The sequence below is a fragment of the Pseudonaja textilis genome, chromosome 2, assembly GCF_049901715.1.
Source record: "Pseudonaja textilis isolate UNSWEBS1 chromosome 2, rPseTex1.2, whole genome shotgun sequence".
Taxonomy (NCBI): domain Eukaryota; kingdom Metazoa; phylum Chordata; class Lepidosauria; order Squamata; family Elapidae; genus Pseudonaja; species Pseudonaja textilis.
In genome coordinates this window covers 160,254,136-160,280,923 of record NC_141991.1, presented here as the reverse complement: position 1 = coordinate 160,280,923, position 26,788 = coordinate 160,254,136, and the positions used below count along the sequence as shown (strand labels likewise).

At 40.8% G+C, this 26,788-nt stretch overlaps 1 protein-coding gene across 12 annotated transcripts; it reads left to right on the top strand.

The window, feature by feature from the left end:
• Positions 1-1,020: 1,020 nt before the first annotated feature.
• On the top strand, positions 1,021-25,712 carry PEX5 (peroxisomal biogenesis factor 5). 12 transcript variants are annotated; one of them, XM_026713254.2, is made up of 16 exons: positions 1,021-1,174; positions 2,503-2,691; positions 3,735-3,770; positions 3,893-4,025; positions 4,307-4,441; positions 5,484-5,589; positions 13,170-13,260; positions 14,525-14,647; positions 14,871-14,963; positions 15,057-15,176; positions 15,988-16,131; positions 18,864-18,934; positions 22,420-22,635; positions 22,744-22,909; positions 23,612-23,769; positions 24,561-25,712. In XM_026713254.2, the coding sequence occupies exons 2-16, from the start codon at positions 2,542-2,544 to the stop codon at positions 24,760-24,762; spliced, it is 1,944 nt and encodes a 647-aa protein (XP_026569039.1). In that variant the 5' UTR covers positions 1,021-1,174; positions 2,503-2,541; the 3' UTR covers positions 24,763-25,712. The 12 variants fall into 12 exon arrangements, with proteins under 12 accessions (XP_026569039.1, XP_087782363.1, XP_087782365.1 ...); XM_087926237.1 differs by having other exon boundaries at positions 1,021-1,178; XM_087926236.1 differs by having other exon boundaries at positions 1,135-1,217.
• The last annotated feature ends 1,076 nt before the right edge of the window (positions 25,713-26,788 follow it).

Genomic DNA, 26,788 nt, shown 5'->3' with positions numbered 1-26,788 from the left:
GTTGGAAAAGTAAAACTAATTTTTGTAAACAAATTGTTACACAAATCCAAACATATGAATTTTGTTCTGTTTTCCTTTTTGTCCTCTTTTAAAATCCTCTTAATTATTTTGGCTGTAGGTACTAGCCTTTTTAACAAGGAACTATTAGTTATGGTGAATGGCAAATTTTGTTATCCCCAACTGAATAGTTGATGTAAAGGGATTTGTAGTTTTAACAAATCTAGAAGGATCTAATTTAGGGAAAGCTGAAATAAGCTACTTGAGAAAATAATTTATTATGAATAGACGAAAGGTAAACCAATATATTTTTATACTTATTCAACTTACCCTTTTCTAACACTAATACAAGTATTAATGAGAGTAATACTATGCAATAGGATGGGGAAATAGTGACTTTTGAGACATGACTTAAACTTTCATAAATAGTTTTATGATTTAAATATTAAATTCCCTGTGAAAACTAGCCTAGTATGTATAGTGTTAAGCATGAATAGTAGTTACAGTACATCAGTCCTATTTGTGGCACTGTAAGTTCCTCATTATGCACTATATATTTATTTGTGGCTTTAAGTCCTCAAGATTTTCACTTTAGATACATAAGTCATTTGGATTTGATATTAAGGTTTTAAATATTACTCAAAAAAAGTTCCTAACATCTGTTAAGAAATAAAGATGGGGAAATGCAATTATTTCACCCATCTCTTTACGCTTTACTTTAAAACAGCAATTCCTTCCAGAGCTTATACCAGGCAGAGCCCCCCAAAAAGTGAGCCGACCTTGCACAGCTTTAATTCTGAATGCATTGGAAGAACTTACTGAAACATAGGCGGATAAAATATCCACTACAGTCAAAGCTGTGACATTGGTGTCCGGCAGTTACCTTCACTGCAAAAACATCATTCGATTTCTAAGCCGGTTTACTCGGGGTTAAGCAAAATCGTAATCTGACCAAGAAATCCTATTGGACTCTATTGTTTTTCATTTGTTTTGTTTCTACTTCTGCATCAGAAAACCAAATCATCTTCGGACATCAATATTCCCAACGTGGTTGGCTTTCCGTGGCAAAAGCCCCGGCGTCGGCGTTGCTGCGGCGCTGGCCCTTTAAGGACTGGCTCCGCCTCCCTCCTTTTTTTTGCGAATGTTGTAGGAACGAGGCAGACACGGGGACGTGCTGGTAGGTATTGCATTGGATCGAGGAAGGGAGCGGGAGATTCCCGGTATGGGCCCCAGGTTGTTCGCCGACCCGATCCAGCTCACTAGGGGGAGGAGGCGGGGAGATCCTTCGCAAGGGTGCTGGGAAAGGCGAGCTCTGAAGTAGAGAGGAGCAAGGCCTTGGAAGCCTGGTGAGCTGGTTGTTTTCAGCTCCAAACCTTTCGGGCGGCGGAGATTGGTTATTCAGCCAGGCGTGCAGCCGAGTCGAGGAGGTTCTTGAGATGAAGTTCGGCTTGCATTCTCGTTTTTTTTCAGTGCCGGCTGTTAGGATAGTATAGAAAGCCTCTTGGTGTCTCAATAGACACCCTCCTGAGTAAGCTCCAGAACTTGTCTTTCAGCTCTAGCTCGCTCCTCGGGTTTTATGAAGTGATCAAGATACGTGTATACTGTACTGGATGCCCCTGGTGATGGCCCAGTGGCGGCTAGGTAACTGTAGCCTACTGGGGACTGGAGATTTTGCCACTGATTGCACCTATGCTGGAAAGGGAATACTCTCTATGGACGGGCTTTCTGGGTTAATATGGCTGAGTGAGGTGTGTTTGTTATAGTCTCTTAATTCATTTGTGGGTGTGTACCTAAAATGTAGTTTGGAGTGGCTTGCAATTGTAGAACTTTAAGCCAAGAGCTGTGCAACATGCTAAACCAAATGTTAATCACCATACTTTGCTTCTTGTATGAACACAGGCATTGTGCTTTGACAGCTATAGTGTGGGCTTTGCTGGTTTATATAAACCCCAGTAAACCCCAGTGAACAGTAATAATGTCAGTGTTAAGTGGTGTTTGAGTACCATGCTAACAATAATAGTTGGGTCTGAGCTCCAGCACTTGTAGTTACTGGGTGGGAGGAACTGGGATGAGGGCTTGGATTAATCAGCCTGACATTGTGATTCGTGTTACATGATGAGCTGCCTCATGTCTTGTGCTAGCCATAGATCAGACATCTGCTCGCTGATCTAACACCTGATATGGCATGGTGATAAACCATAGTTCATTGATTGTCACTTTGGGCAATAATAATGGTTGGTCAGCTGATACTTTCTGGATTTTGTAAGCACATATAGAAAGTAAGTAAATATATGGTTAGATCTGGATATGACTTAGATAGGTTTTGGGGATGATGCTCCAAAATTCATTACTACTAGCAGGGAAATTGACGACTCTGTTCCATCTACTGCAACAATTGCACTCCATGATCCTTTTCGAAGTTGCCCAACCAGGTAATCTAATCATGCAGACAATTCTGTATATACTGTAAATAATATAATCTGTGCAACTGTATTCTTTGGACAGGTGAGGGTTGTGTGGGTGTCACATTCTCCACCACCTACCATGGCAATGAGGGAGTTAGTGGAGCCAGAGTGCGGGGGCTCTAATCCTCTGATGAAGCTGGCTAGCCACTTCACTCAGGACAAAGGCCTGCAACAAGAAGGACTCCAGGGCTCCCTAGCATGGCCTCCCACTGCTCCAGTAGCAGACGTGGTAAGTTTAACACACTTAACCTGTTTAGAGTGCTATTGCTCTGTCTTGCAATAGGTATAAAGCTGATTTAGGGGCCCTGAAACTAATTCACTATCTGGTGATGGTACAAAGCATTCAGTACGTTGATTCATGTCCCATTTCTGGACTTCCTGCTAATCACATTGATGCCATACATCCCTCTTGTTTGTTGTCTCTATTGCTTTGCATTTTCCTCAGTTTTGCCCAGAATATTTTTTCCTATTGCATCTATTTTTTATTTCATCAAAGAGTATGAATTTCATCTTTGTTTGATCCAGGATTTATAGTTGGCTCTTACAGTTCACTATACCTTTAGAGACTGTCTCTGAATCCATAGGTTGAAGATACATTTTTTAAAATTTCATTCTTTGTCACAGCCATAATATAATGTCATTTCATTAGGAATTTTAAATATAAAATGTTTTTATGTTTGAGTTTGCACTAAACTAACTTGTGTAGTTTAGTACAGTGAGTTAACTCAGCCATTGTGGCTTATTCAACAAATTTTCATTAAAAGAATGTGATTTAATACAGTATATAAATTAAGCTATGAATCAAATTGTGGAATAGCATGACCTGGAATGGTTTTAGGTTTCTTATAGGGTAATTATTACTACATCTTAGAGCCAGTAGACTTTAAAAAAAAAATTTCCCCGCACAGTGACAGTTTCAAGAGCTGATTAAAAGTTGATCTGGAAAATTCCTGCTTCAGATCTCATATTTGCCACAGATATGTTATGTAAACATTATTATTCAGGCTAACCTAGTGCATGGATGGAATTGAAAAATGATAATAAGTATTGCCAATAACCTGAATCTCCCACATTTAGTCCTGTGGGGATCCTTCCTTGAGGGCGTATGGAGAGATTGGAACCACAGTTATATCTTTTTTCCCCATTTACAGTTCCATCTGGTTTAAAATTGACCATTCTCATTGTCTAAAGACTTGTACAAGCCCAAAGTGAGATGGAACCTCAGAGGGAAGAGGAAGCTCAAACAATTACCAGATCTCTTCTGTTTTCTAGGTGCCCAAACCTCTTGGAAGAGCCACTGAAGATGATGTAAGCCTTCCTATATGTCTTGTTTCTATCTTTCTTGCTATCCCTGACTTGTTCTATGACTTTATTTCCAGCCCCTAACGTACATTTGCCCATGCAAATTCCTATATCATTTTCTCTGACAGCTGGTGGCAGAGTTCCTTCAAGAGCAGAATGGCCCCATGCTCTCCCGTGGCCCACAAACATTCAAGATGGATGATCTGTTGGCTGAGATGCAGGAAATTGAGCAATCTAATTTCCGACAGGCCCCACAGAGAGGTAAGTGTGAACAGGGAAGAGCCAAACACCTTCTGGGCAAAGGGGAGTAGAACAGTCTTTTGTTTCTAAAAAGAAATGTAAATTATAGAAAATTATAAATTTTAGAAAAATATAGCTGTAAATTATAGAAAAAAGGAGCCTGGTAGTGGTGGTCTCTCATCTGTATGGATTGGTGTGAGAGTGTGTGTGACAGCTGAATTTTAATGCTTTGCCTTACAGTGTGTGTGTGTGTCTGTGTGTGTGTGTTGGGACACTTATTGGGACTCATTCTTGTTCCTTAGCTCCAGGGGTGGCAGCGCTGGCTCTCTCAGAGAACTGGGCACAGGACTTCCTTGCCGCATCTGATAATGCAGTTGAGGTTTCTGCAGATTATGATGATGCCGATTGGTCCCAGGAGTTCATTGCTGAGGTTACAGGTAAGACTGCTGTTGGGAAGATGTGGGCATCTCTATTGCATCTAATGGAGCAGAGGAAAAAAACAAAGCCCATGTAAACTACGTGGGGGCAGAATTGGCAGTATAAAGGATCTTTCCTGCATAGTATTAAATATTTCCCATGCAATTCTTGTTTCTTTTTGTCAGTCTTTTTTTTTTCTTCTGTCTTGCCTTCTGAAAAGTAAGTCTGTAAGCCTAGAAAAGTATGTTTCCCTAGAAAACATATGTTCTAGAAAAATATCAGTATAGCATAGTAACAAAGGGGTTCAGGGTTAATTCCACTCTCAGCCATAGGGTAAAAAGGAGATCCCCTTTGCATTAGAGGAAAAAAAAATAGGATATAAATCTATTAATAAACTCTGGATTGCAATTAAAATAACAGCCGTGCCGCCTGAATAGATGTTTATTGTATCATAGGATTTGTTCAACTAGAGTTTCCTTGAACACATAAATGACATTCTGAATAGACAGGTAATTTTTCAACAGGCCTCAAAGATGCAGTTGTACTGCCTCTTAGAGAAGGAAGATTGTGTGATAAAAGTTTCTTGGACTCTTGTCCTGTTTTATAGTTATTTGCATAGTTAGATGTTTTATCTAGAGTCTTACTATATCCAAATTAAATATGTTGCAAGTCAGTTTATTTTTCCTTTGCTGTGTTAGACAAGGCAGAATTGATACCGGGGCTCTGTGCTTTTCTGATTGTCTTCAGCTGGGCTTTCGAAATCATTTTCCCAATCCCAGTTGCATTTCTCTGAACTTTTTCCAAATTAAAATGGGTGATGGTGACTTAAGATAACAGTGTTCCAGCTGGAACATTATGACATAACTTTATGTAATAGCTCATTTTTTGGGTATTAGCTAAGGTATTAGCCAGGGCATTAGCTAGGATAATTGAAGCTGACTTTGAGTAGGATAGTAGGTATTTATGTGCAATAATGCTTGATAACGCTTGTTGCCTCTCAATGCCTCTTCTTCCTTTTCCCTGGCTGTCCAGTTAACTTACTTTTATCCTATTTCTACATAGATCCATTATCCGTATCTCCTGCCAAATGGGCAGAAGAGTATTTGGAGCAGTCAGAGGAGAAGCTGTGGTTGGGTGAACCAGAAGATCAGACCTCAGCTGAGAAGTGGTGAGTAGTATCTCTCTGGTTTCTTCCTCTGATTACACGTGAACCCATTGGACGGACTCTCTCATTGAGATGCTTGGTAAAGCTTTCCAAGTTCAACATTGGCAGGTCCATTCTTACCATCAAGTAGCTTGAAAACCCAGCAGCAACAGGAGTGCTAGGATCAAATGATCCTCAGTCCAGCGGATTTTTAATCGTGGGACGGAATTTCAGGATTTATGAAAGAGATTCTAAACTACGGAGGACCTTCCAAGTTTACTGAGTTGTGGTCCCATATTACCCCTGTCCCATTGGAAAGAAGTTCAGGTAGCCCTCAACTTACAACAGTTCATTTAGTGACCATTCGAAGTTACAACAGTACTGAAAAATGTCTTACGGCCATTTTTCAAAGTTAACAACCTTTCCAGCATCCCCAGGATCATTTGATCAAAATTCAGTTGCTTGGCAACGGATTCATACTTGTAGTGTCCCAGGGTAATGTGATCACCTTTTGCGACCTTCTGACAAAGTCAATGGGGAAGCCAGATTCACTTAACAACCGGCTATTAACTTACCAACTACAGTGAGTTCATTTAATAACTATGGCAAAAAAGGTTGAAAAATGGGGCAAAAATTCCCTTAACAGATGTCTCATTTAACAACATAAATTTTGGGTTGAGTTGTCATAAATCGAGGGCTAACTCTACAGCATTCTCTTAAGCACATTGGGTTTCCATTGCTAACTGCCTGTCTATCCAGGCTGTATATTGTCTTTCTTGATAAATGTATAAAAGATTTTGAAGGTGGATTAGATTCAGCAATTATGAAGAGTTGAAAGCCACTCCTGAAGACAAAAAAGTGAACTCCATGAATGTGATATATGTTCAAGATGGAGTTAGAATACATATAAAATTGAACGTACCTTCCTTATCTCTTGCACTCCTCTTAAGTAGTGAATTAGCAAGGAAGCTTTTGCTTAAACTCTTGATGGCTTGTTCCCACCTTCTGTGAAGAAAGGAGAAGCTGATGTCAAAGACAATTTGATAAAGTATCCAATAGGAGCAGCTTTCAGACAATCAATGGATACACTATTCCAAGGACCTAGATATTCATATCTAGAGTCTAGACAGTTGTTTCCAAAATGTGCTTCATGGTATTTGTGGTGCTGAATTTGAAATACTGAATGAGGTTATCTAAGGATTTGGGGTAAGATCAAATTCAGTTTATATTTCAACTCTGTTCAGATTCAGGTTTGACTATGTATGCAGTGACTGAGATCAATAGATGAGATGGAGTTATATCAAGTGACTTCAGCCAAATAAATGGCAGTGTTAATGTAGGAAATTCATCTCAATAGAGGTAATTCTTGCGTCTCCCTTGAAGGACCTTGTAGACAATTCAAGGTAGCATTAAATCCAGCCTTATCTTTTTTTTTTTGAAAGTTTCATTTGGGTTTTCACCAAAAAAAACCCCATAATACAAATAAAACATCTTTTTTTGAAAATAGCATGGTCCCGGGTTACACTTCTTCATACAGACACAAACTCAATTTCATGCTAATTTTTGTTTTCTATTCCATATCTTATTACTGTTTTACATTTTCTACATATTTTTCCCCTCTTTTAATTTTCTCAATTTTATTTTGATTATCTGATCTTAATTCAAATCATTATATTCATACTTTTGTCTGTCCTGTTTCAATTTCATATTATCTTTTCTCATTAAACAAATGTTCTCCTGTAGTTACTAATTGGAGTATGACACCTTTATATCTTTTAATTTTATCCATTCAATTCTTATTTAAGCTTCAATGTATACCTTAAGGTTATAACATTCAATATAATACATAACTTCCAATCGAATTCTGCTTGGTACATTCTTAAAATACACACTATATTCTTAAAAAAAGATTATAAATATATGAAATTAAAACACTCATTCCATTCCAATTCAGTTCTATCATTAATATTCATTCAAATCTTAACATCTTTAACATTTCTTTTCAATTAACTTATAAGTGGGAACACTTATAAGCTTTCCATAATTAATTTCCCCCCCCCTATTTCTCCTTCACTTATATTTTATAAATCATTAAATAATTGAAATGTTCCCATCCTTTCCTAATTCAATTCTCTCATTCATTTTATTTCATTTATTTATTAACAAACATTCCACTAAATTACGATAACTATTTTATCCATCATTTAATCATACATTGTTTCATATTTTCTGAAATTATTTCTATTTCTAATATAACAATACAATCTTATGTACCTTTGCAGAATCCCTTTTTCAATTAAATTTTCATCCATTGTCTCTAAATAGGCCCTGTTTCTCTATATCTTGTTTCTGTCCTTTATAACTTCTTTTTCTTTCCTTCTTCCCTCTCTTCTTGTCCCTCCCCTTGTTACCCCCTTGTCTCTCTACTTCTAATTCTCTCTTCTGTATTCCCTTCTTCTGTTGCTTTCTAATATTATACTTATTTTTCAAACCATTCTTTTTTTGGTTGTTTTTTCAAATCTTAAACTTTTCATTCTCTTTCCCCCCTTTCCTTTTTTCCCCCCACATAAAATTACTTGTTCATTAAAGATGGCTTCTTCTTTGTCCCAATCTTCTTGTTCTGCAAGCATTTGTTGTTGTTTCCCATAGTTCCAGATCTCCATTTCTAAGAGTTGAAATACAAAGCCAAAAGAACCTCTCCCTTCTTGTGCATCTTCTTTGTACTTAAGTTCCATTTTCAGTTCTTCTAGAAGTGATGCCATTTAAAACACTTTTAAACAACCACCTGATTGATTTTAGTCATTCAAATGCAATAACCAAAAATCCAGAGATCACCAAGTAATCCAAGTACTCCCAAGCTGTTTCTTCTTGCTTCTTTTTAACACTTTCTCTTCCTGGGGTTTTACTATTTTGTTGCCAAGTTTCAGTTAAAATGTATCTTTTAGAAGTCTTGTTGAGGTTTTACTGTAAATTCCTTTTAATTCCAGGCAGTCTTCTCCCTTTATTCCAGATCCCGCCCTTTTATTCTTTTTCTCTCCTTTCCTGCTTTCAAAAGCTTTTAAGTATCCAGAAATCTTTATTATCCCTTTGACATTTTATTTTCGGCATTAAATGCCTATTGATGTCAAAGTGGATTTTTTTTTCAATTTCTTGCTCGGGTCTCTTTTTTAAAAATTTTTATTTTTTATTCTAGGAAAAAAAACATTTATTTGACATACATTTAAAACAGACAAATCAACACACACACACATATATACATATATACATTTTACAGCGTATATTGAGCAATGGTTTTTTGTTTTTCCTTATCTTTATCATTGACGTGATCTGCCTTGTTACAATAACTCCTTCGTTCTTTTAATGTTTTAATTTCTCTATATAGTTTATAATTAAATGCATGTCTTCTGTCATTTCCATAACTTATCCAAATATCAAATATTACCTTTTCTTTAACCAATCATACCAAATGTTCCATATTTCATAATAGTCACTATCTTGTTTATTTTTTAACAATTTGGTTAGGCTATTCATCTCAGCACATTCATGTATTTTTTTAATTACCATATCCTCTGAAGGAATGAAAGACAGTTTCCAGTTTTGTGCATACGTTATTCTGGCCGCAGTTATGATGTGCAAAATTAAATATTGATATTTTTTCTCCATGTTTAAATCTATCATACTTAGCAAAAAGGTTTCAGGTTCAAGTTTTAAATTTTGTTTTGTTATATTTAAAATCCAATTTTTAATATTTCTCCAAAACTTCTGAGCACATGGGCAAGTCCACCACATGTGAAAATATGTTCCTTGTGCGTAGTTACATTTCCAACCGTTGGGTGGTAGGTTGGGGAACATCTTAGCTAGTTTTGCAGGAGGTAGGTGCCAGCGATGAAACATTTTATATAGGTTTTCTTTATCCGAGACTGACATGGTTAATTTGTAATTTGTTTGCCAGATCCCACTTATCTAATTCAATATTATGACCCACGTTTTTGGCCCAAATTATTATAGATTCTGTGACTGTTTCTTCTTTTAATTTGTAATCCAAAAGATATTTATATGTTTTACTAATTGTTTTCTTTTCCTCTCCTAGCCATATTTTATCTAATACTTGTGGGATCATATCAAAGCCAAATTGTTCTCTATCTTTTTTATAATGGGTTTGTATTTGTGCAAAGGGCCACCATGCTATCTCCTTTCCTTGAATTTGTATTTGGTTCCTATTTTTAAGCTCTCCAGTATCATATAGTAAATCTTTATACCTGACAATATTTTCATAATCCAATAGATTTGGATATGTGACTGCTTCCAATGTAGATAGCCACAATGGAACCTTTGGGTAGTGGTTTTTTTGAATCTTTCCCCAGATATTGAACAACACATTTCTTACATGGTGCCTTTGGAAATATGAATGTTGTTTAGATTTTCCATCCCACATGAAGTCGTGCCAGCCAAGTTGGAGATCAAAACCTTCGAATACCAATAACGTTCTATTTTCTAATTTAACCCAATCCTTAAGCCAGTTTACTATAGCAGCATCATAATATAATTCAAAATCTGGAAGGCCAAATCCTCCTTTTTTTCTTGGCATCCTGTAATAATTTATATTTCACTCTGGGTTTTTTCCTCTGCCATATAAATTTAGATATACATTTGTTTAATTCTACAAAAAAGTTCTTTTCCAACTTGACTGGCACTGTCTGAAACAGGAACAACAGTTTTGACAAAATATTCATTTTTACTGTCGAAATAATGATAACTGCAATTTGGCCCAATTATCTAAATCTTTAACTATTTGCGTTATTAATCTTTTTTAATCGATAAACATCTAGCAATCTAGCAATCAATCAGATCCCTAAGTATTTTACTTTATTTACCACCTGCATACCTAATTTATTTGCTAGTTCTTCCTTCTGCTCCTTTGTACAGTTTTTTGTTACTTTTGTTTTTTCTTTGTTAATTTTTAACCCTGCGACCTTTCCATATTCTTCTATTTCTCTTAGTAGTATAGGGCTCGTTTCTAAGGATTCTTCTAATATAAATGCCATATCATCGGCTAATGCCTGGAGTTTATATTTTTCTTTTTTAATTTTTAGTCCTCTAATCTCTTGATTTTGCCTAATTTGTGCTAAGAGAGTCTCTTCTGCCAATATATACAATAGAGGAGCTAGGGGGCAGCCTTGTCTTACTCCCTTATTTATCTTTATGGTATCTGTATTTTCCCCATTTATTAATATTTTTGCGGTTTGCATGTTATAAATTGTCTTAATAAATCCTATAAAATTTTCACCAAATTTCATGCCTATCAGTTGTTTAACAAGGTTCCAATTCAGGTTGTCAAAAGCCTTCTGGGCGTCTAAGAATATCAATGCCATTGTCTTGGTTGAGTGCAATTCATAATATTCTAATATATCCATAATGGTTCTTTTATTTGTTTTTATTTGCCTATGGGGGAGGAAGCCATTCTGATCAGTGTGGATAATTCTACTTAATACTCTCTTTAATCTTTCCGCCAATATTGTAGCCATTATTTTGTAATCTACATTTAAAAGTGATATTGGTCTATAGTTTTGAATTTTTTGTGGGTCTGATTGTTCTATGTAGATAAGAGTAATATATGTTTCCAACCATGATTTAGGTTTGTTAGCGTTCTCCAGGGCTTCATTGTACAAGTCCACCAATATCTCCTCTGTTGTTTCTTGGAATTCCGGAGGAATTCCATCTGGGCCAGGGGTCTTATTTGCTTTTTGATTGCCTTCGTAATTTCTTCTATAGATATTTTATAATTCAAATTTTGTTTCTCTTCAGTAATTTCGGGTAAATTCTTTTCATTCAAATATTGATCAATAGATTCTTCTGGTATTTCTTCCTGTTTATACAATTTCATAAAAAACTCCTTAGCAATTTCTTTATTTTCTTGGGTCTGCCTGCATAATTTCCCTTCCTGATCTTGGAGAGCTATGATCGTTCTCTTTTCTTGTTCTTTTTTAATTTTATGGGCTAACCACCTCCCCGGATTATTTGCATTTTCAAAATAATTTTGTTTTGCTAATTTAATTTTTTGGGCCAAATATTCCTGTACATTTAAATTTATTTTATGTTTTACCAGATCAATTTCTTAATGTTTGAATTGTTTGGGTCCTTTTGTCTACCTATTTCCAAATCTTTCAGTTTCTCCCGCCATATGTTTTGTTGCTGTCTTTTTTCTTTATTCTTTTTAATACTATAAGCAATAGTTAGACCTCTCACATAGGCTTTGCCCATATCCCAAAGATTTTGTTGACAGGTATGTTCTCTTTTGTTTATTTCAAAAAATACGTTCAATTCTTTCTTTATCATTTCAATATATTCTTTATCTCTTAATATGGTATTGTTAAATGTCCATCTTCCAATTTTTCTCTTTCCTTTCCATTTAATTTGAATGGGATTATGGTCAGCCCATAGATTTGGCAAAATCTCGATCCTTTCAATATTCTCCATTAACCCAGGGTCCATCCATATCTGATCTATTCTGGACCAAGAGTGGTGGGGGTTTGAAAAAAAAGTATATTGTTTTTTTATTTGGATTTAATTCTCTCCACACATCTTTCAAGTTAAGTTCTCTTACCATATTATTAAAAGATGAAGGGAGTATTCTCCTTTCCTTTTTTTTTTTTGGAAAGTTCTATAATCTTTATCTTTGTCTGGGACTGCATTATAGTTTCCTACAATGCATACATTAGCATACTCAAATTCTGTTCTCTTATGGTGAAGCCTATTATAAAAGTCTTTTTGGTTTGTATTCGGGGCATATATTGTGACTAATAACATCTTTTTCTGATTTACATTTATTTCTATAAAGAGCATTCTCCCTTCTTGATCTTTGTATATTTGTTTATGTTGCAACCAATCCTTTACATATACTACAATACCCCTTTTTTTGTTTGTTTGCAAGTGCCAAGTACATTTTACCCAAATTTATGTTCTTTAAGAAGTCTGCTTGATTATCTGGAATATGCAATTCTTGGATACAAGTTATGTAAGCGTTTTGTTTTTTAAGTTTCTCAAATATCTGTTTTCTTTTTGAAGATAGATTTAAACCATTGATGTTGACTGAAAATAAAGTGATTTCTCTATCAGTGTCACTGACTGTGTGAGGCATTATTAATAAATAATAAAAAGCTTGTTTGTTCTCTCGTGTCTCTGTGTGAACACCAAGATCTCTTTGGGGCCTTCTAAGGGAATGCCTGGAACAGAGACTTTTGTCTACTTACCCCTCGAAACAAAACAGTTTTGTCATGGTTTGTGAATTATTTTAGTTATTTTAAATTCATGTTGTAACAGTTGAAGTTATGTGCTACTAATTTTCTTCTATAAATGAAATTCACTGGACTTTGTTTTTTATTTTATTTTTATGGTATTTGTAGATTGCCCCGATTTATGTTAATTTTTTAAAGTTAAAATTTCATGTGCTTTTATGTTAAAATGCAAACCAGGGTTTGAATTGCTAACTGGAACATGGTATAAATAATAAAAATCTAATGCATATAATTCGATGAGTCAAATCACTTTTGAACATAGCATTGTTTTAGTTTATTTTGACTTTGCCTGGTTTGTTCTGGTCGTAGGTATGAGGAATACCAGCCTGAAGACGATCTGAAAAAAACAGCTAATGATTTTCTTTCAAAAGTGGATGATCCCAAGCTGAATGATTCTGAGGTAAAAATATGACTGGCATTTTTTTCAAGAGGAATAGTGCACACTTGTAAGGCTAGAGAGAAAATAATTGTGGGTATGTGTATGCTGGCTTATTTGGTCCTATAACTCAGTTGAACACCACTAGCTAGCAACATTTTCAGCTTCTAAGGCCATATGTGTATCCACATGCACACAAGCCCTCCAGCCCCTTCCTTGCTTTCTTGTGCCTCATCTTTTCTTCCAGATGTCTTGGTTTAAAGCACTCAGTGTGCATTGCCATGAATCACCTGGGCTTTCTCCAGCCTGCTGATCATCTGACTGGTTGGGCTACCAGAGACAGCAAAATGAAGGAAGAGAGCTAGTTATGGGCTACACATTCCCCACCCCTGTGAAAAATGGAAATGCCAAGGCTCCCCCCTCCCCCCCGCTTGGTTGGATTGGTTGATTGATTATTGTTACCTCATATGGAAAATAAAGGATTCTACATCTCTTTGTTTTCTTAAGGAGAGCCTTTCTTATCTCTGGATGTGTTGGGTTTCAAAATTTATCATCTTCCAGCCAACCTAGCACGTCTGAAGATTATTCCATTTGGGAAGGCTGTCTTAGAAGATTGGTGCTTTGTTGTCAAGAGTGTAATATAATGACGATAGAGTTTTGGAATTTCTCCTAGTGAAATCCTTGCTCACATATGAAGCCTGCTGGGCAGTTATGGGTAAAACCCATTAGAAAATGTGGGGTTAAATATAACCACGCCCCAGCTTGGGACCTCCTCTATCTGCTGTAGCCTTCTGCCTTTGATCAATAAATCCCATGCAAGGCATGATCCTCTTAGTAGTTCTTGTCCTCAGTATCATCATGGAGTTGTTTTTTTTAACACAGACACCCTCCCCTGCTTCCTCTCTGCAATCACTCATGGTAGAACAGGATTCATTTTCCTCAGGATTACTTAGAAACTGTGAGGCCAGATTGACTCTTGTCAGATCAAGATAAATTTGGGATGAGACTGGGTGAAAAGGGGTAGCCGAACTTAAAACTGGGTTTTGGCCTTTACAGTAACCCTTTTGGTAGGTTTTCTAGAGATTTATTACTAGCATTGTGCAATTATTTTAAATTACTACTGATTCCCCTGTGCCCAGTAAAGTTGAATAGCCTTTCAACTTTTCTTGCCTTTTCTTGGAAGGTCTGCTCAGACCAGATGCAGACTAATCCAGGCAAAAGGCACATTTTGGAGGTATAAGGACAGGAATAATGATGATCTCTACCTGTGTCTCCTTTCTTCATGCAGTTCCTAAAATTTGTTCGCCAGATTGGAGATGGGAGGGTGTCCATCGAGGCCGATCGGGTGACCATTAATCCCAGGGACCAGGATAAGGCAGAGCAATGGGCAACTGAGTTTATTCAGCAGCAGGTAGGATTCCTGGCTGCTGCTTGCTGCTTTCAGCAGGAGAATTCATGCTCCAATAAGTGGATTTGGGGCCCAGAACTGAGCAGAGGATCTGTAGATGAGGAGCAAGACAAGAGTCATTCCCTTCATAATTCTGTTAAAATCCCCTGAAGGTTATATGTTGTTTTCCATTATTTAGCTGTCTTTTAGAAGGTTTCCCCCCACCCTCTCTGTCTTCTCTTCTTAGGATACATCTGAAGCCTGGGTAGATCAGTACGCACACACTGGGAATGCGCAGGACCTGGATCTAGAATTTGAGCAGGCCAAGACTGCCATGGAGGTAATGGGAATGGCTCTCCTCCTCCTGCAACCAGGAGACTTTTAATGCATTTATTTGAGACAACCGGATATTTCCTTTCTCTCCTTTCTCTAGTCAGATGTGGATTTTTGGGACAAATTGCAGGCTGAGTGGGAAGAGATGGCCAAGCGAGATGCAGAGTCTCATCCTTGGCTATCAGAGTACGAGGATCTTGCCAGCTCCACTTACGACAAGGTACTGCTGTAGAAAGAATGCTGTGCTTTGTCCTCTCTCCATCTCTTACTTTTCTTTTTGATTGTACAACTCTTACTAGTGAGCGTGTGGATAGCAAACTTTATTTTTAAAAAAGGTTGAGAACTAGAAAGCTGAAATGCTGTCTATAGAAAGCATAAATAGATCCTTATTTTTTTTAAAAAGGTAACATGGAGTGTAGCTTTTTCTTTGCACTTCTTCATCTTTTTCCTCTCCTGCTAACTATGCCTGCCTTCAAATTTTTCTCATTTCAATGTATCTTGGCTGTGGGTAATTATCCAAATACATCCTTCAGCGGCTTGCCACTTCGCCCCCCCCCCCTCCCGAACCAATAGAAGCTGAGCCCTGAGGCAGGTGGTGGGGCCATATTGGTAGAAGATTCAAAGGGCACACTTTGAGGATGGCTAGATGCAGTTCTCTGTCCCTGCCTTCTTGACAAATGTTAGTTTTTCATTTTCTAGAATTTTGGAGGTGAGCGAGCTATGCTCATTTTCCTGCAGAAGGTAGAAGGTGTGTTTAGAGATAGAAGATGCTTTCTGCCTACTTATCTCTGCATCTAAGACTCCGCTTACCTTCTTCAGGGCTGTCCCACACTCATACTCTGATTCATTGGCAAGGAAAGCACGTTGGGCTTGCAAGCAGAAGAGAACAGCAGATGGACTAATCCTTCAGCTTGTTGTTCCTTAAATACGCAGCAAACCCCGCTGTGGGGTAGCACGTGTCCCACCTCTTTCCTAACTCCTGGGAGCAGCCTTTAGAAGCAACTAATGTTTGTTTTTTTCCTCCCTTGCAGGGATACCAGTTTGAAGAAGATAACCCTGTACGGGACCACCCGCATGCTTTTGAGGAGGGGCTGAAATGTCTGAAGGAGGGACATCTCCCCAATGCTGTCTTATTCTTTGAGGCTGCTGTGCAACAAAAGCCTGACCATATGGAGGTGAGTGAAGGAGCGCCAGCATCGCAGAAGCCTTGGCTTATGTCAAATGGGAGCTTAGCCCCTGCGTGCTGCAGGGAGGACTGTCTCTGATCACGTGGAGTTAGGTACATTCCTTTGTGACATTTGTAATTGGAGGTGGGTATTCTTTACTTGGGTGCCAAGGACTCACCTGTCAACTGTTCTAGTTGGCACATTCTAAAAATGGAATTCCTGGTCCAGGGAGTTTCACCAAGAGTAAAACTTTAGTGTAAGTTCCATCCAGGTACAGCAAAGGCAAAGTCAGTTCTGAGTTTTCCTGTGAAAACTGGCATAGGTAAAATTCTCTTTTCCTCCCTGGGCCACCTACCAGTTGATTGCCATGCAATGCTTTTGTCTTGGGAAAACAGTCTGCAGAGTTTCAACAGTTCTCAGGACTATGACCTTGGCGGGTATTTTCTCTCAGGCAGCAAAAGACTCATGCATTCCTTAGCCCAGGGGTCCCCAACCACCGGGCCCCGGACCGGTACCGGTCTGTGGATGATTTTGTACCGGGCCGTCTAATTTGCTTGGGCACCATCTTGTTTCGACGGCGCTTGAGAAAGTGCTTCTGGGTGAGCTTGTCGGTCGTCGGTTGGAAAGCGGTGTTTGGGTGCTGAAGGAATCCTCGCGCCTTAGTTTCATCGAAGGGGGTGGTGGATTCGAACGAAGAGGCGTCCTGATGGCAGTGGAGTCTCGCATTACTCAGGAGGAGATTAAGAAAGAGCCTGAAAAGCCCATCGACCGCGAGAAGGTACAAAGGAGGAGTTGAAGATGGCGGGGAGAAGCGGGGGACAGCTGGCTGGCCAGTAGCTCGGCTTGCCTTGCCTTGGTCATGCGTGCTGATGCGGGTTCTGGTACGTGGATTGCTCCGTGGATCGTACCGGTCTGTGGTACAAAAAAGGTTGGGGACTACTGTCTTAGCCCTCCCCTCTCCCTAGGAATTTACCACCACCACCACCACCCTCCTGTTTCTGTTTGGCAAATGGCGAGCCAAAATCAGATGCCAGGTAACAATGAAAATGAGTCAGTTTTGACATCATGTTCCTTTTTTTTTTTTTTTTTTGCAGAACTGTGAGCAGAATTGCTTCAGATCAGACTTTAGTTCTTCGGTCTCCTTCCGGGACAGGGTTGGGTCTGTGCTACCTTCTGGCTCATGATTTCCCTTTTTTTAAAAAAAAAAGTTTTAAAATGAACTTTATTTGCAATGGATTAAAAAGATATAAACCTATGAGTATACAGAAATAAAAAATAGTAAACATACTAATAGGACAGTAAACATATTTCTATTACATTTGATAATAGGTTTGATAGTTCATAATAAACAATAATAACTAATAATTGGAAATTATTCCTTGTCTCTTATAGATAACATATTAATAAATAGGTAACACATGTTACTTTACTATTGCTATTGGATTATATCAGTGGTCCCCAACCTTTTTTGTGCCACGGCGCGGTACCGGCATCACAAAATGATCCGCGGCCTGGTACCGGCATCAGCACACATGACAAGGTGAGCCGAGCGATCCCAAAGCAAGAGCCCCCTTTTTCGGCTTCATTTGTTCAACTAGAACCCATCCAACAAAGTGGAAAACTTGTCCTTCCGCTAAATCCAAATTAAATTTGTTTTTACTCAGTTTTTTTTAAACAGCGTCACCCCATCTGACCCCCCCCACCTCACGGCGCTTACCCACCCGCTTGCCTTGCAACGAAAAGATTCTCCCGCAGAAGCGGCGCAACCGACTCCCTGATATCCTCCTACAAGGCCGTTTGAATTTAATCTCGCACCTGGAGGTCACGTGAGTGACACGGCGCTGCCCGATCAGTGCAGCTGGGAGCTTGAAATTAGCCAATCAGGAAGCAACAAAATGTTACTCGGCTCACTCTTTCTGTCCAGGGCTCAGCAGCCTGTGCGGTTCTTTTGAAAAATGCATGCCGGCTGTTACCATTCCCCGCTCCCCCCCCCCACTTTCCTCAGGGCTAACCGCCCAGATTGGCTATTTTTTGCATATAAAGTTTTGCATCTGCCTATATCCTGGTCCTACCTCTCTCTTCTTTTTTTTTTGTGCTGTAATTTGTGAGTTCCTTTTGGGGGGAACAAATGCCTGCTGTAGCAGAACTTTATGCAGTTCATTTTTCGTATTTTCATTTTGGGAGAAAGGAAAGAAGAAAAATTGGAGTCTTTAAAAAAAACTTTCTCATCGAAACAAGATGGCGGCACCCAGCAAACCGGCGGCCTGGTAGAAAATGTTCCACGGACCGGTACCGGTCCGGGGACCGGTGGTTGGGGACCCCTGGATTATATAACTGTATTATTTAATCATTAGGACCTTCATAATGTTTATGTATTAGGAAGCTTGAGGCCATTACTGGCTCATGATTTCTGATGTTTCCCCAAAGCCGGGTTAACCATGAGAAGGAAAGAAGTGGCTGCTTCAGGGCACCAGTTGGGATTTTGCCTTATACCTCACCATTCTGATCCATTCTGATCATTCCCATGAGCAGCTGCTTGAGTACGCTTAAGTCACTGGCTCTCTGTGCCAGCTGGTTGTTTTTCATGTGCTATCAAGTGTGCGTCCTATTTTCCCCAGCAATACTTTCCCCCCTGCAATGACAAAAAAGGTGGGGAGGGGAAAAAATGGTTTGCAATCACCGGCCCCTTCGTCCGTGCAACTCTGAACAGAACTCTTGTTTTTGTCATGTCTTTGTGTTAGGCTTGGCAGTACCTGGGGACCACCCAAGCTGAGAATGAACAAGAGCTTGCTGCAATAAGTGCCCTCCGACAGTGAGTAACCTTCCTAGAGCAACAGAAGGGCAAGGCCTTGAGACCTTCTAAAGCAGTGGTTCCCAAAGTGGGCAGTACCGCCCCCTGGGGAGTGGTGGGATGCCTTGGGGGGGTGCTAAGAGGCGGCAGGGCAGTGCTGGAGGTGGGCACCTCACAGGGCGCAATTCAGGGGTGGGATTCTACTAGTTCTCTCTCTCTCTTTCCCTCTCTCAGGCTCACCCCATTGACTTCGTGCACCGCTCTGCTCGGACTTGCTTGGGCAAGTCTCTCGGGTGTAGCGGGCTCAATGAGGTGGACCTGCGGGGGCGGCGCCTCGAACGCGGCAGTGGCAGCACGTGGGGAAAACAGAGCAAAGCCACTCTGGCTTTGCTCTACTTTCCCAATGTGTCGCCGCCACTGCGTTCGAGGCGCCAGCCCCGCAGGCTCACCCCATTGACTGTTACAACTGCTCTGGTGCAACAATCAACGGGGTGAGCCTGCGGGGCTGGCACCTTGAGCGCGGCAGCACTCTGTCTGGCAGGTTCTGGTGGGGGGGGGAAGAAAACAGGTGGCACACAAATGGCTACCTCTCCCCCCCCCCCTTGTCATCCAGTGCAGCAGCTCTTCCCACCACAGAATCTACCCATGAAATGAACATGTGTGTTTGTGTGTGTCAGAGGATGAATGTATGTCGAGGGGGAGGAAATGTTTTTCTCGGAGTTTTGAGCTGGGAGGGGCCAGCTGAAGCACCAATGGGAATTCTCCCTGCTCCAGCGTCATCAGTCTCCAGGCAGAGTCTCCTTTGACTTCACCCTATGGAGGAGAGAGTTCCGGGCAGAGAGAGAAGCGGAGAGAGTGGGAGGGGGGATCTTTTCAGTCCTGGGGGGCTGCACTCGGGGGCGGGGTTCATGCCAGCTCCAGAGGGGAGAGTGAACTTCCTTTTGCGCCCCCTCATGATTTTCATCCAATCTCTCTTTTTCTATGCGCCTGGAGGGGTGGACTAGGTACCCTTTGAGTGCCCAGAGTGCCCAGAGGCCACCCTGGAGGCTGGAGCTGCTGAGAGTCCAGATGGGCAAAATGGAGCCAGAGTTCGAGGGGTCCTTTGGGCTCCCCCCCCGCTCAGTCTGGAAGGAGGGAGCCCCCAGCAGCTGCACCGGAGGACAAGGGCGCAGCCGCACAGCCAGCCAGGACTTCAGGGCCCCACACTCACCCCAATCCAAAGGGAAGCCAGGAAAACCCTTGGCTGACAGTCCATGCAGGAAGAGGCAGAGAGGACCTTCAGGGATCTCCCTAATCTGGCCAGGCTTCCTCCCCTTGACTGGGGGATTTCCATAGGGATATCTCAGCTTTACTTGAGAAAACAGCGTTTCCCGTCCTCTCTCGCTCAAAAAGCCCTTTCCGCCCCCCCCGCAAAGGGAAGGCACCTCCCCCTTTCTTTCTGTGGCTCAGGATCCCTCTTTTCTTTGCAAAACAGCCCCTGATGAAGATCCCGGAACAAAGTTTGGCTGTTTCTCCTCCACTTTCCACTTCTTTCCTCGGATAATTTCAACATCTGCCCATCATTTCAAAGCACAACAATTGATACTTTCAGCAGAAAAAAAATACACAAAGTTACATTTTGGGGGGAAATTGCCAATATAAAAATGCGGACACAGAAGTGGAATTGCGGTGGACTTTTTTCCCTCAGAAATTTGCATATCTCGGCTATGGAATAGGAAGCGCTGCTAAAATAAGGGTCCTTTTTCTAATGTTTTTTCTTCATTATTTCTTTATTATTTTATCATGGTGTAAAATAGAAAAAAATAAAGCAAGTGAGGAAATGAGAGAGGGAAGGAAAGGGGAGGAGAAGTGTGGGAGAAAGGAGATGCCAGCCCCGCAGGCATGCTGGGAGAGTAGAGCAAAGCCAGTCTGACCCAAAAGGGACAGGCAAAGAAAGAGGGAAGGAGGGAGGGAGAGAGAGAGTGTGTGTGAGAGAGAAAGAGAGAGACCTGATGCATCAGATTGAATGAGGCCTAGTTTAGACTGAGGCCCTTTTCCACATTGAAACATCTTTGGCTTCTATTAAAGGTTTTGTGGACGAAACATGGTCAAGACTATCAGGAAGCTCTCACATTTAAAAGGATCCATTGGACCAGATCTCTACCCTAAAAATTACTTTTCCCCAATGTATTACAGTGCCAATTCTGAAGAAGGCAAAACCAAAATGTACTGGTAAATTACAAGGAGAACACACACACACACACACACACACACACACTCCCTTCTAACCCTGCTGGAGTAGGTGATTGGACTAGAATAGATATCTCATTATCTTTCTCCTCCCTCTCTCCTTCTTTCCTCCTTTATTTCTTTTTCCTTCTGTCCCTTCCTTCCATCCCCCCTCTTTCTTTGTTCCTTTTTCTTTCTTTCCCTTTTCTTTCTTTTCTTCCTTCTCTCTTTCTCTCTTTTCTCTCTCTCTCGCTTTCCCTCTCTCAGACTCACCCCATTGACTTGGTGCACCACTCCACTCGGACTTGCTTGGGCAGGTCCCTCCGGTGCAACGGGCTCAATGGGGTGGACCTGCAGGCCCGGAATCTAGAACATGGCAGTGGCAGCACGTTTGAAAAGTAGAGCAAAGCCAGAGGTCAGTAATTTTTGCTGCAAAGAATCACAAAAGCTTCTGGGCTGTGCACAAGAAGGGACACACATGTCAATGCAATTCAGCAACATAAAATAAAGAAATACAAATAAAACAAATCAACAAGAATCGGCAAAGCATCTCTGATTAGATTCTATTCACTACTAGAATCTAATCAGAGATGCTTTGCCGATTCTAGTCCAATGACCTGCTCCAGCAGGGTTAAAAGAGAGAGTGTGTTTATGTGTGTGCATGGCTGTCAACACTCCAAAAACAGGTCAAGTAACTCCAGGGAGGCCAGTCATAAATTAGAACATTTGCTAAGCAACCGGCCATTAGGTGAGGACCACTTGTATTTGGTTTGCCAGTCACCTCACCACCAAACCACACTTACCCGGTCATGTGACCACCAAGCCACGCCAGCCAGCAAGCCATGCCAGCCAGTCATGTGACCACCAAGCCACACCCAACCAGCAAGCCATGCCAGCTAGTCACATGACCAGCAAGCCACACCCTCAAATTAGGCCACACTCACAGAAATTTGAATCCCACCAGTGGGTGGGGGGCACCGGGGATGAGTTTGTAGCACCAAGGGGGCGGTGGACTGAAAAAGTTTGGGAACCACTGTTCTAAAGCCTAAAGGCCAATGATGCTGACTGTTTGAGGGTGTGTGGTGAACTTAAGCTGTATCCTTGCATCTTCTCCTTACCCGAAACAAAACTAAATCGATTGTTTGCAGCTAGCCCTTTGAAGTGGGGTCAGCAGGAGTTTCTTTCTTAGTGCAGAAAGAATTGGGTTGGCAAATCAAAGGGATAGGGTTGCACCAGCTGCAGATGCATCAGTTGTATCCCTTGGTGTTTTACCTGTATGATTTTCCTGTTTCCTGTAGGTGCCTGGAGTTGCAGCCCGGAAACCTCACTGCACTCATGGCTTTAGCTGTCAGTTTTACCAATGAATCACTGCAAAAGCAGGCATGCGAAACCTTGCGGGACTGGTTGCACCACAAACCGGCCTACGCTCATCTGATAGGAAAAGAACCCGATGGGGAGGATTCTAGTCAAGGTCTAGGGACCTCCAAACGTGTTCTGGGTTCCCTCCTAACTGAGTGAGTCTGCAGAATGAGCAATAAATGGGAACTGGGGAAAATGAAGCAAGGCGGGACTGGCCTTCGCCCTTCCTACCACATTGTTCTCTTCATTCTTCCCTCCCTCAGCTCACTTTTTCACGAGGTGAAGGAATTGTTCTTGGCAGCTGTCCGTAGCAACCCCGATGTGGTGGACCCTGATGTGCAGTGTGGTCTGGGTGTTCTCTTCAACCTGAGTGGCGAGTATGAGAAAGCTGTGGATTGCTTCACTGCTGCCTTGAGCTCACGCCCAAATGTAAGGAAGGCACGGGGGGAGAGGGGGAGGAAAAGGAGAAGTAGGAGAAGGTGGCATTGTTTTCTCGCTTGGGGCTGCTTCTGACTGCAGGAATCCATTCTTAAAACTCTTCCATACCAAAAGTAGTATGGAAATTGATGGGGAAATACTAAAAGTGGTATTTTTCCATCGATTTCGAAGTGCAAGTCACTTGATGCAACAGCCATCTTCATAAAAACGGAGAGAAGCACTTACGAATGCTATGTAAAGCTAGAGCACTTCCGCCATTCTCCAGCAGCCATTTTACAGTCTGGCAAAAGAATGAATCTGCTTCCTATGGGCATGACGAATAGGAGGCTTCAATCAGAGAGAGAGAAGTATCCCCAACCCCCAATAAGCTTATGGTCGAGCCAAGAGGTGGGGGTTTTTTTGGTTGTTACCTCAACCCCTTAGCTATCATACTTCCCCTGCAATCTTCGTCCACTGTAAGGGAAAGAGAAATGTAAAATGGCTAAGACACTTAATCACTGTCAGTCCAATCTACTTCACAGGATTGTTATTGAAGAAGAAAATGGGAGGGAGGATTATAGAAAAGCACAGTGAGAAAAAGATCAAGACTAAGCAAATAATCTTGAAAGTTTGAGAAGAATGGGAGGGAAGGGGAGGGGAGGGAAAACAAAAGTTGTTCTACCAAGTGTGACCAAACCTGGTTCCTTCTTCTAGGATCATCTCCTTTGGAACAAGTTGGGAGCTACCTTAGCCAATGGGAATCGGAGTGAGGAAGCTGTAGCTGCTTACCGGCAGGCGCTGGAATTACAGCCGGGCTATATACGTTCTCGCTACAACCTAGGCATTAGTTGTATAAACTTAGGGGCCCATAGGTGAGTTGGGTAGCTTTAAAGCTGAGCTTGGTTCTACTGCTGCTTTTGATTAGATGAGGCCACCATAGACCTGAGCTATTATGTGAGCGATGGATCAGGCAACTCTAAAAATATTTCCCAGAGAAATTGGCATCCCAGTTGAACTCATGGTGCCTTCACTCATTTCACCTCCTCTTTCAAAAAACCACATTCACTGGCTTTGGGGGTGTCTCATCTACTGTGGTGTTTAAAAGTGTGTGAACCCTTTCAATATTTCTGCATAAATAAGATCTGAAATGTGATCTGTTTTCCACACAAGTCCTAAAAGTAGACCAAGAGAACCCAATTAAGCAAATGAATCAAAAACATTATACTGTACGTGTTCGCTTATTTACTGAGGAAAATAATATAGTGGTTAAGGTGCTGGCCTAGAAACCAAAAGATTTTGAGCTCTGCGCCTGCTGTAGGCATGAAAGCAAAATGGATTATTTGGGGCCAGTCACACACACTAGGTTCAACTCACTTTGCAGGGTGGTGATAGTGGGGTAAACAGGAGTATTTGATATGTTTGCTGCTTTGGGTTACTCTTAAAGTAACAAAGATGGGGGTAAAAATCAAATAGAAAATGACCCAAAGTTAAGTATTTGTGTTGGCAAACTCAGCAAAGAACAACTAAGGTGACGGGGAAAAGAAAGCCTTAGAACTGTTCCTTCTTTCTCCCCCGAGGCTAACCTTCGGGGCAAGTCTTGATGGTGAGCTATTCTTGATTCGCTCTAACTCCCCTTCATTGGCATATGCTGCTGTCTTGACAGAGAGGCTATCGAACACTTCTTGGAAGCCTTGCAGATGCAGCAGAAGAGTCGCGGGCCACGGGGCCAACAGGGAGCCATGTCCGACAACATCTGGAACACCCTCCGTATGGCCCTCTCCATGCTGGGCCACAGCAACCTCTATGAAGCAGCAGATGCCCATGATCTCCCTACCCTCCTACAGGCTTTTACTATTCAGCAGTGACTCACAGATGGGCTCCCCTGTGAATGCAGGAGGAGCCCTTCTCCATACCAGTCCCTTCTTTCTCTTCCCACCCAGACAAACATGGCCGAGTCAGAGGCACTTCTCTGTTAATTCTCAAGATGTCCCTGAAAACATACACCTATTTTCTGTCTTCTTTTTAGGGCAGGTCACTGGTTTACATGTTGTGCTGGATCATATTTCTGTAAAATTAAGCTTCCTTAACCTATGCAAATCCAGCAAGGAACGGTACCTACTGTGTGCCTGTCCCAGCCTGCAAAATTTAGTCTAGCAAAAAAAAAAAAAGTCCTTTGAGCAGAAAAGTATTTAGATTTCCCTGCAGTGGTGTCTTCTAGGCACAGATTTAAAAGTAGTGGACTTTTTTTCTTATAGGTCAGTCTCTGTGATACAAGGAAAGGAATTCTGGCCCCTGAAGAAAGATATCAGTTTTACCTGCCAAATCTCTCGCAGAGTATTTAAGCTGGTGTTCTTTGCGTATCTGATTAAGATGATTTTGTTGAAAAGCCCTTTTGCAAAAAGGATTAATCGAAATACGAATTTTGGACTTTGGACTTGAAAAGTGCTGCTAATTTTAAAGGGACAACAGGGAATGAACACTGCTTATGAAGTAGCAACGTAGCGGATGTCACCACCCCAGAGATGGGAAAGGAGCAGCCGTGTATTTATTAATTTAAGAATGTATCTGGGAAGCGGCAGACTTGGCAGTTACCAGAAGCACTGAGTGTGGGCCAAGAACTTTCTCTTAATTACCCCTCTGCTATTTTGGTTCCTCATAAATAAAATGGGTGGGCTCTCTCTCTTCTTCAGGCTTTTCCCTTTGGTGTAATTGGCTCTTTATAAATATATGTATATGATTTTTGTTCGGAAAATGTTTTTAAATTGTAAAGTATTTTGTATAATAGAAAATGAAAGAATAAAACCTGCCAAATTAAGTTGTCGGGTTTTCATTTTTTGCCAGACAACATCGGGTCATCATCCGATCACTGTCACTGTTAACTTGCATATATTTGAAAAAAATCTCCCTTTCCATTATATTACAATTCACATGTTTTGCACAACTTTGAGCTAAGTTTCTGAGTTCTTTCACTCATTTCTGACATAATTGGCCTCCTCAGTCATTCTCAGGTTTAGGCAAACTTTATTAATACTCGTTTACAGGTGGTAAAAGCTATGAGTTGCTAAAATTACAGGCCCAAGGCCACTTAGGGGAGATTGGAAGGTATTCCTTTGGAACTCCTTATTGTTGCCTTATAAAACCAGTTCTTGCAGACATTTTAACATGCATTTTATTGTATTGAGGTCTTTAAAAAGGGAATAAAGCTCAAGAAACAGTGATTAGAGAAATAATTCGAGGATTTTTCCAGACCCAAAAATGAAAAAGACCACTAGGTTATCTTTCATCTTGGCCTTCCTTTTCTTTTGATTGATGACTTTGCATGATGAATAAACTCAGCCAGTATCTAAAATACACTATTCAGCTTCCTATCTATTTTTATTGACTCTGGGCAGGGACCAGCATGAGGAGGAAGCTGAATCTCATACTTCCTTTTCTGACCTTCCCACCAGCATTTTAATACTAGAATAGATACAGAGCTGCACGACGTTGATTTTCTTATTACACAGTTCAGAGGATGCACACGGACTCCTCCAGGCCTTAACAATTACCAGATATAATATGTAAGGAGGTCTTATTTCAAACTCTCAAACATTATCAGTGAATCCGCTTTTTCTAAACACCCTTAATTTTGAGGGTTTCCTTCCCCCTCCTTAAATGGTTTATATTTAATAATAGCTGCAGTTTCCTCTTTTGTTTCTAGGATGAGTTTTAGCCATGTTTCTAACAGGTAATTCTGAATGATTTAATTTTGAAGGATTTTTAGGCAAGGGCAAGTACAAAAAAAAAAAGAGTCTTAAAATGCTGGGACAGGCCCCTTTTATTTAGCTCTCCAAAAGACACACGTTATCAGTTTATCTTACATCTGCAAATTCAGAAGGGAACTGTACTCTT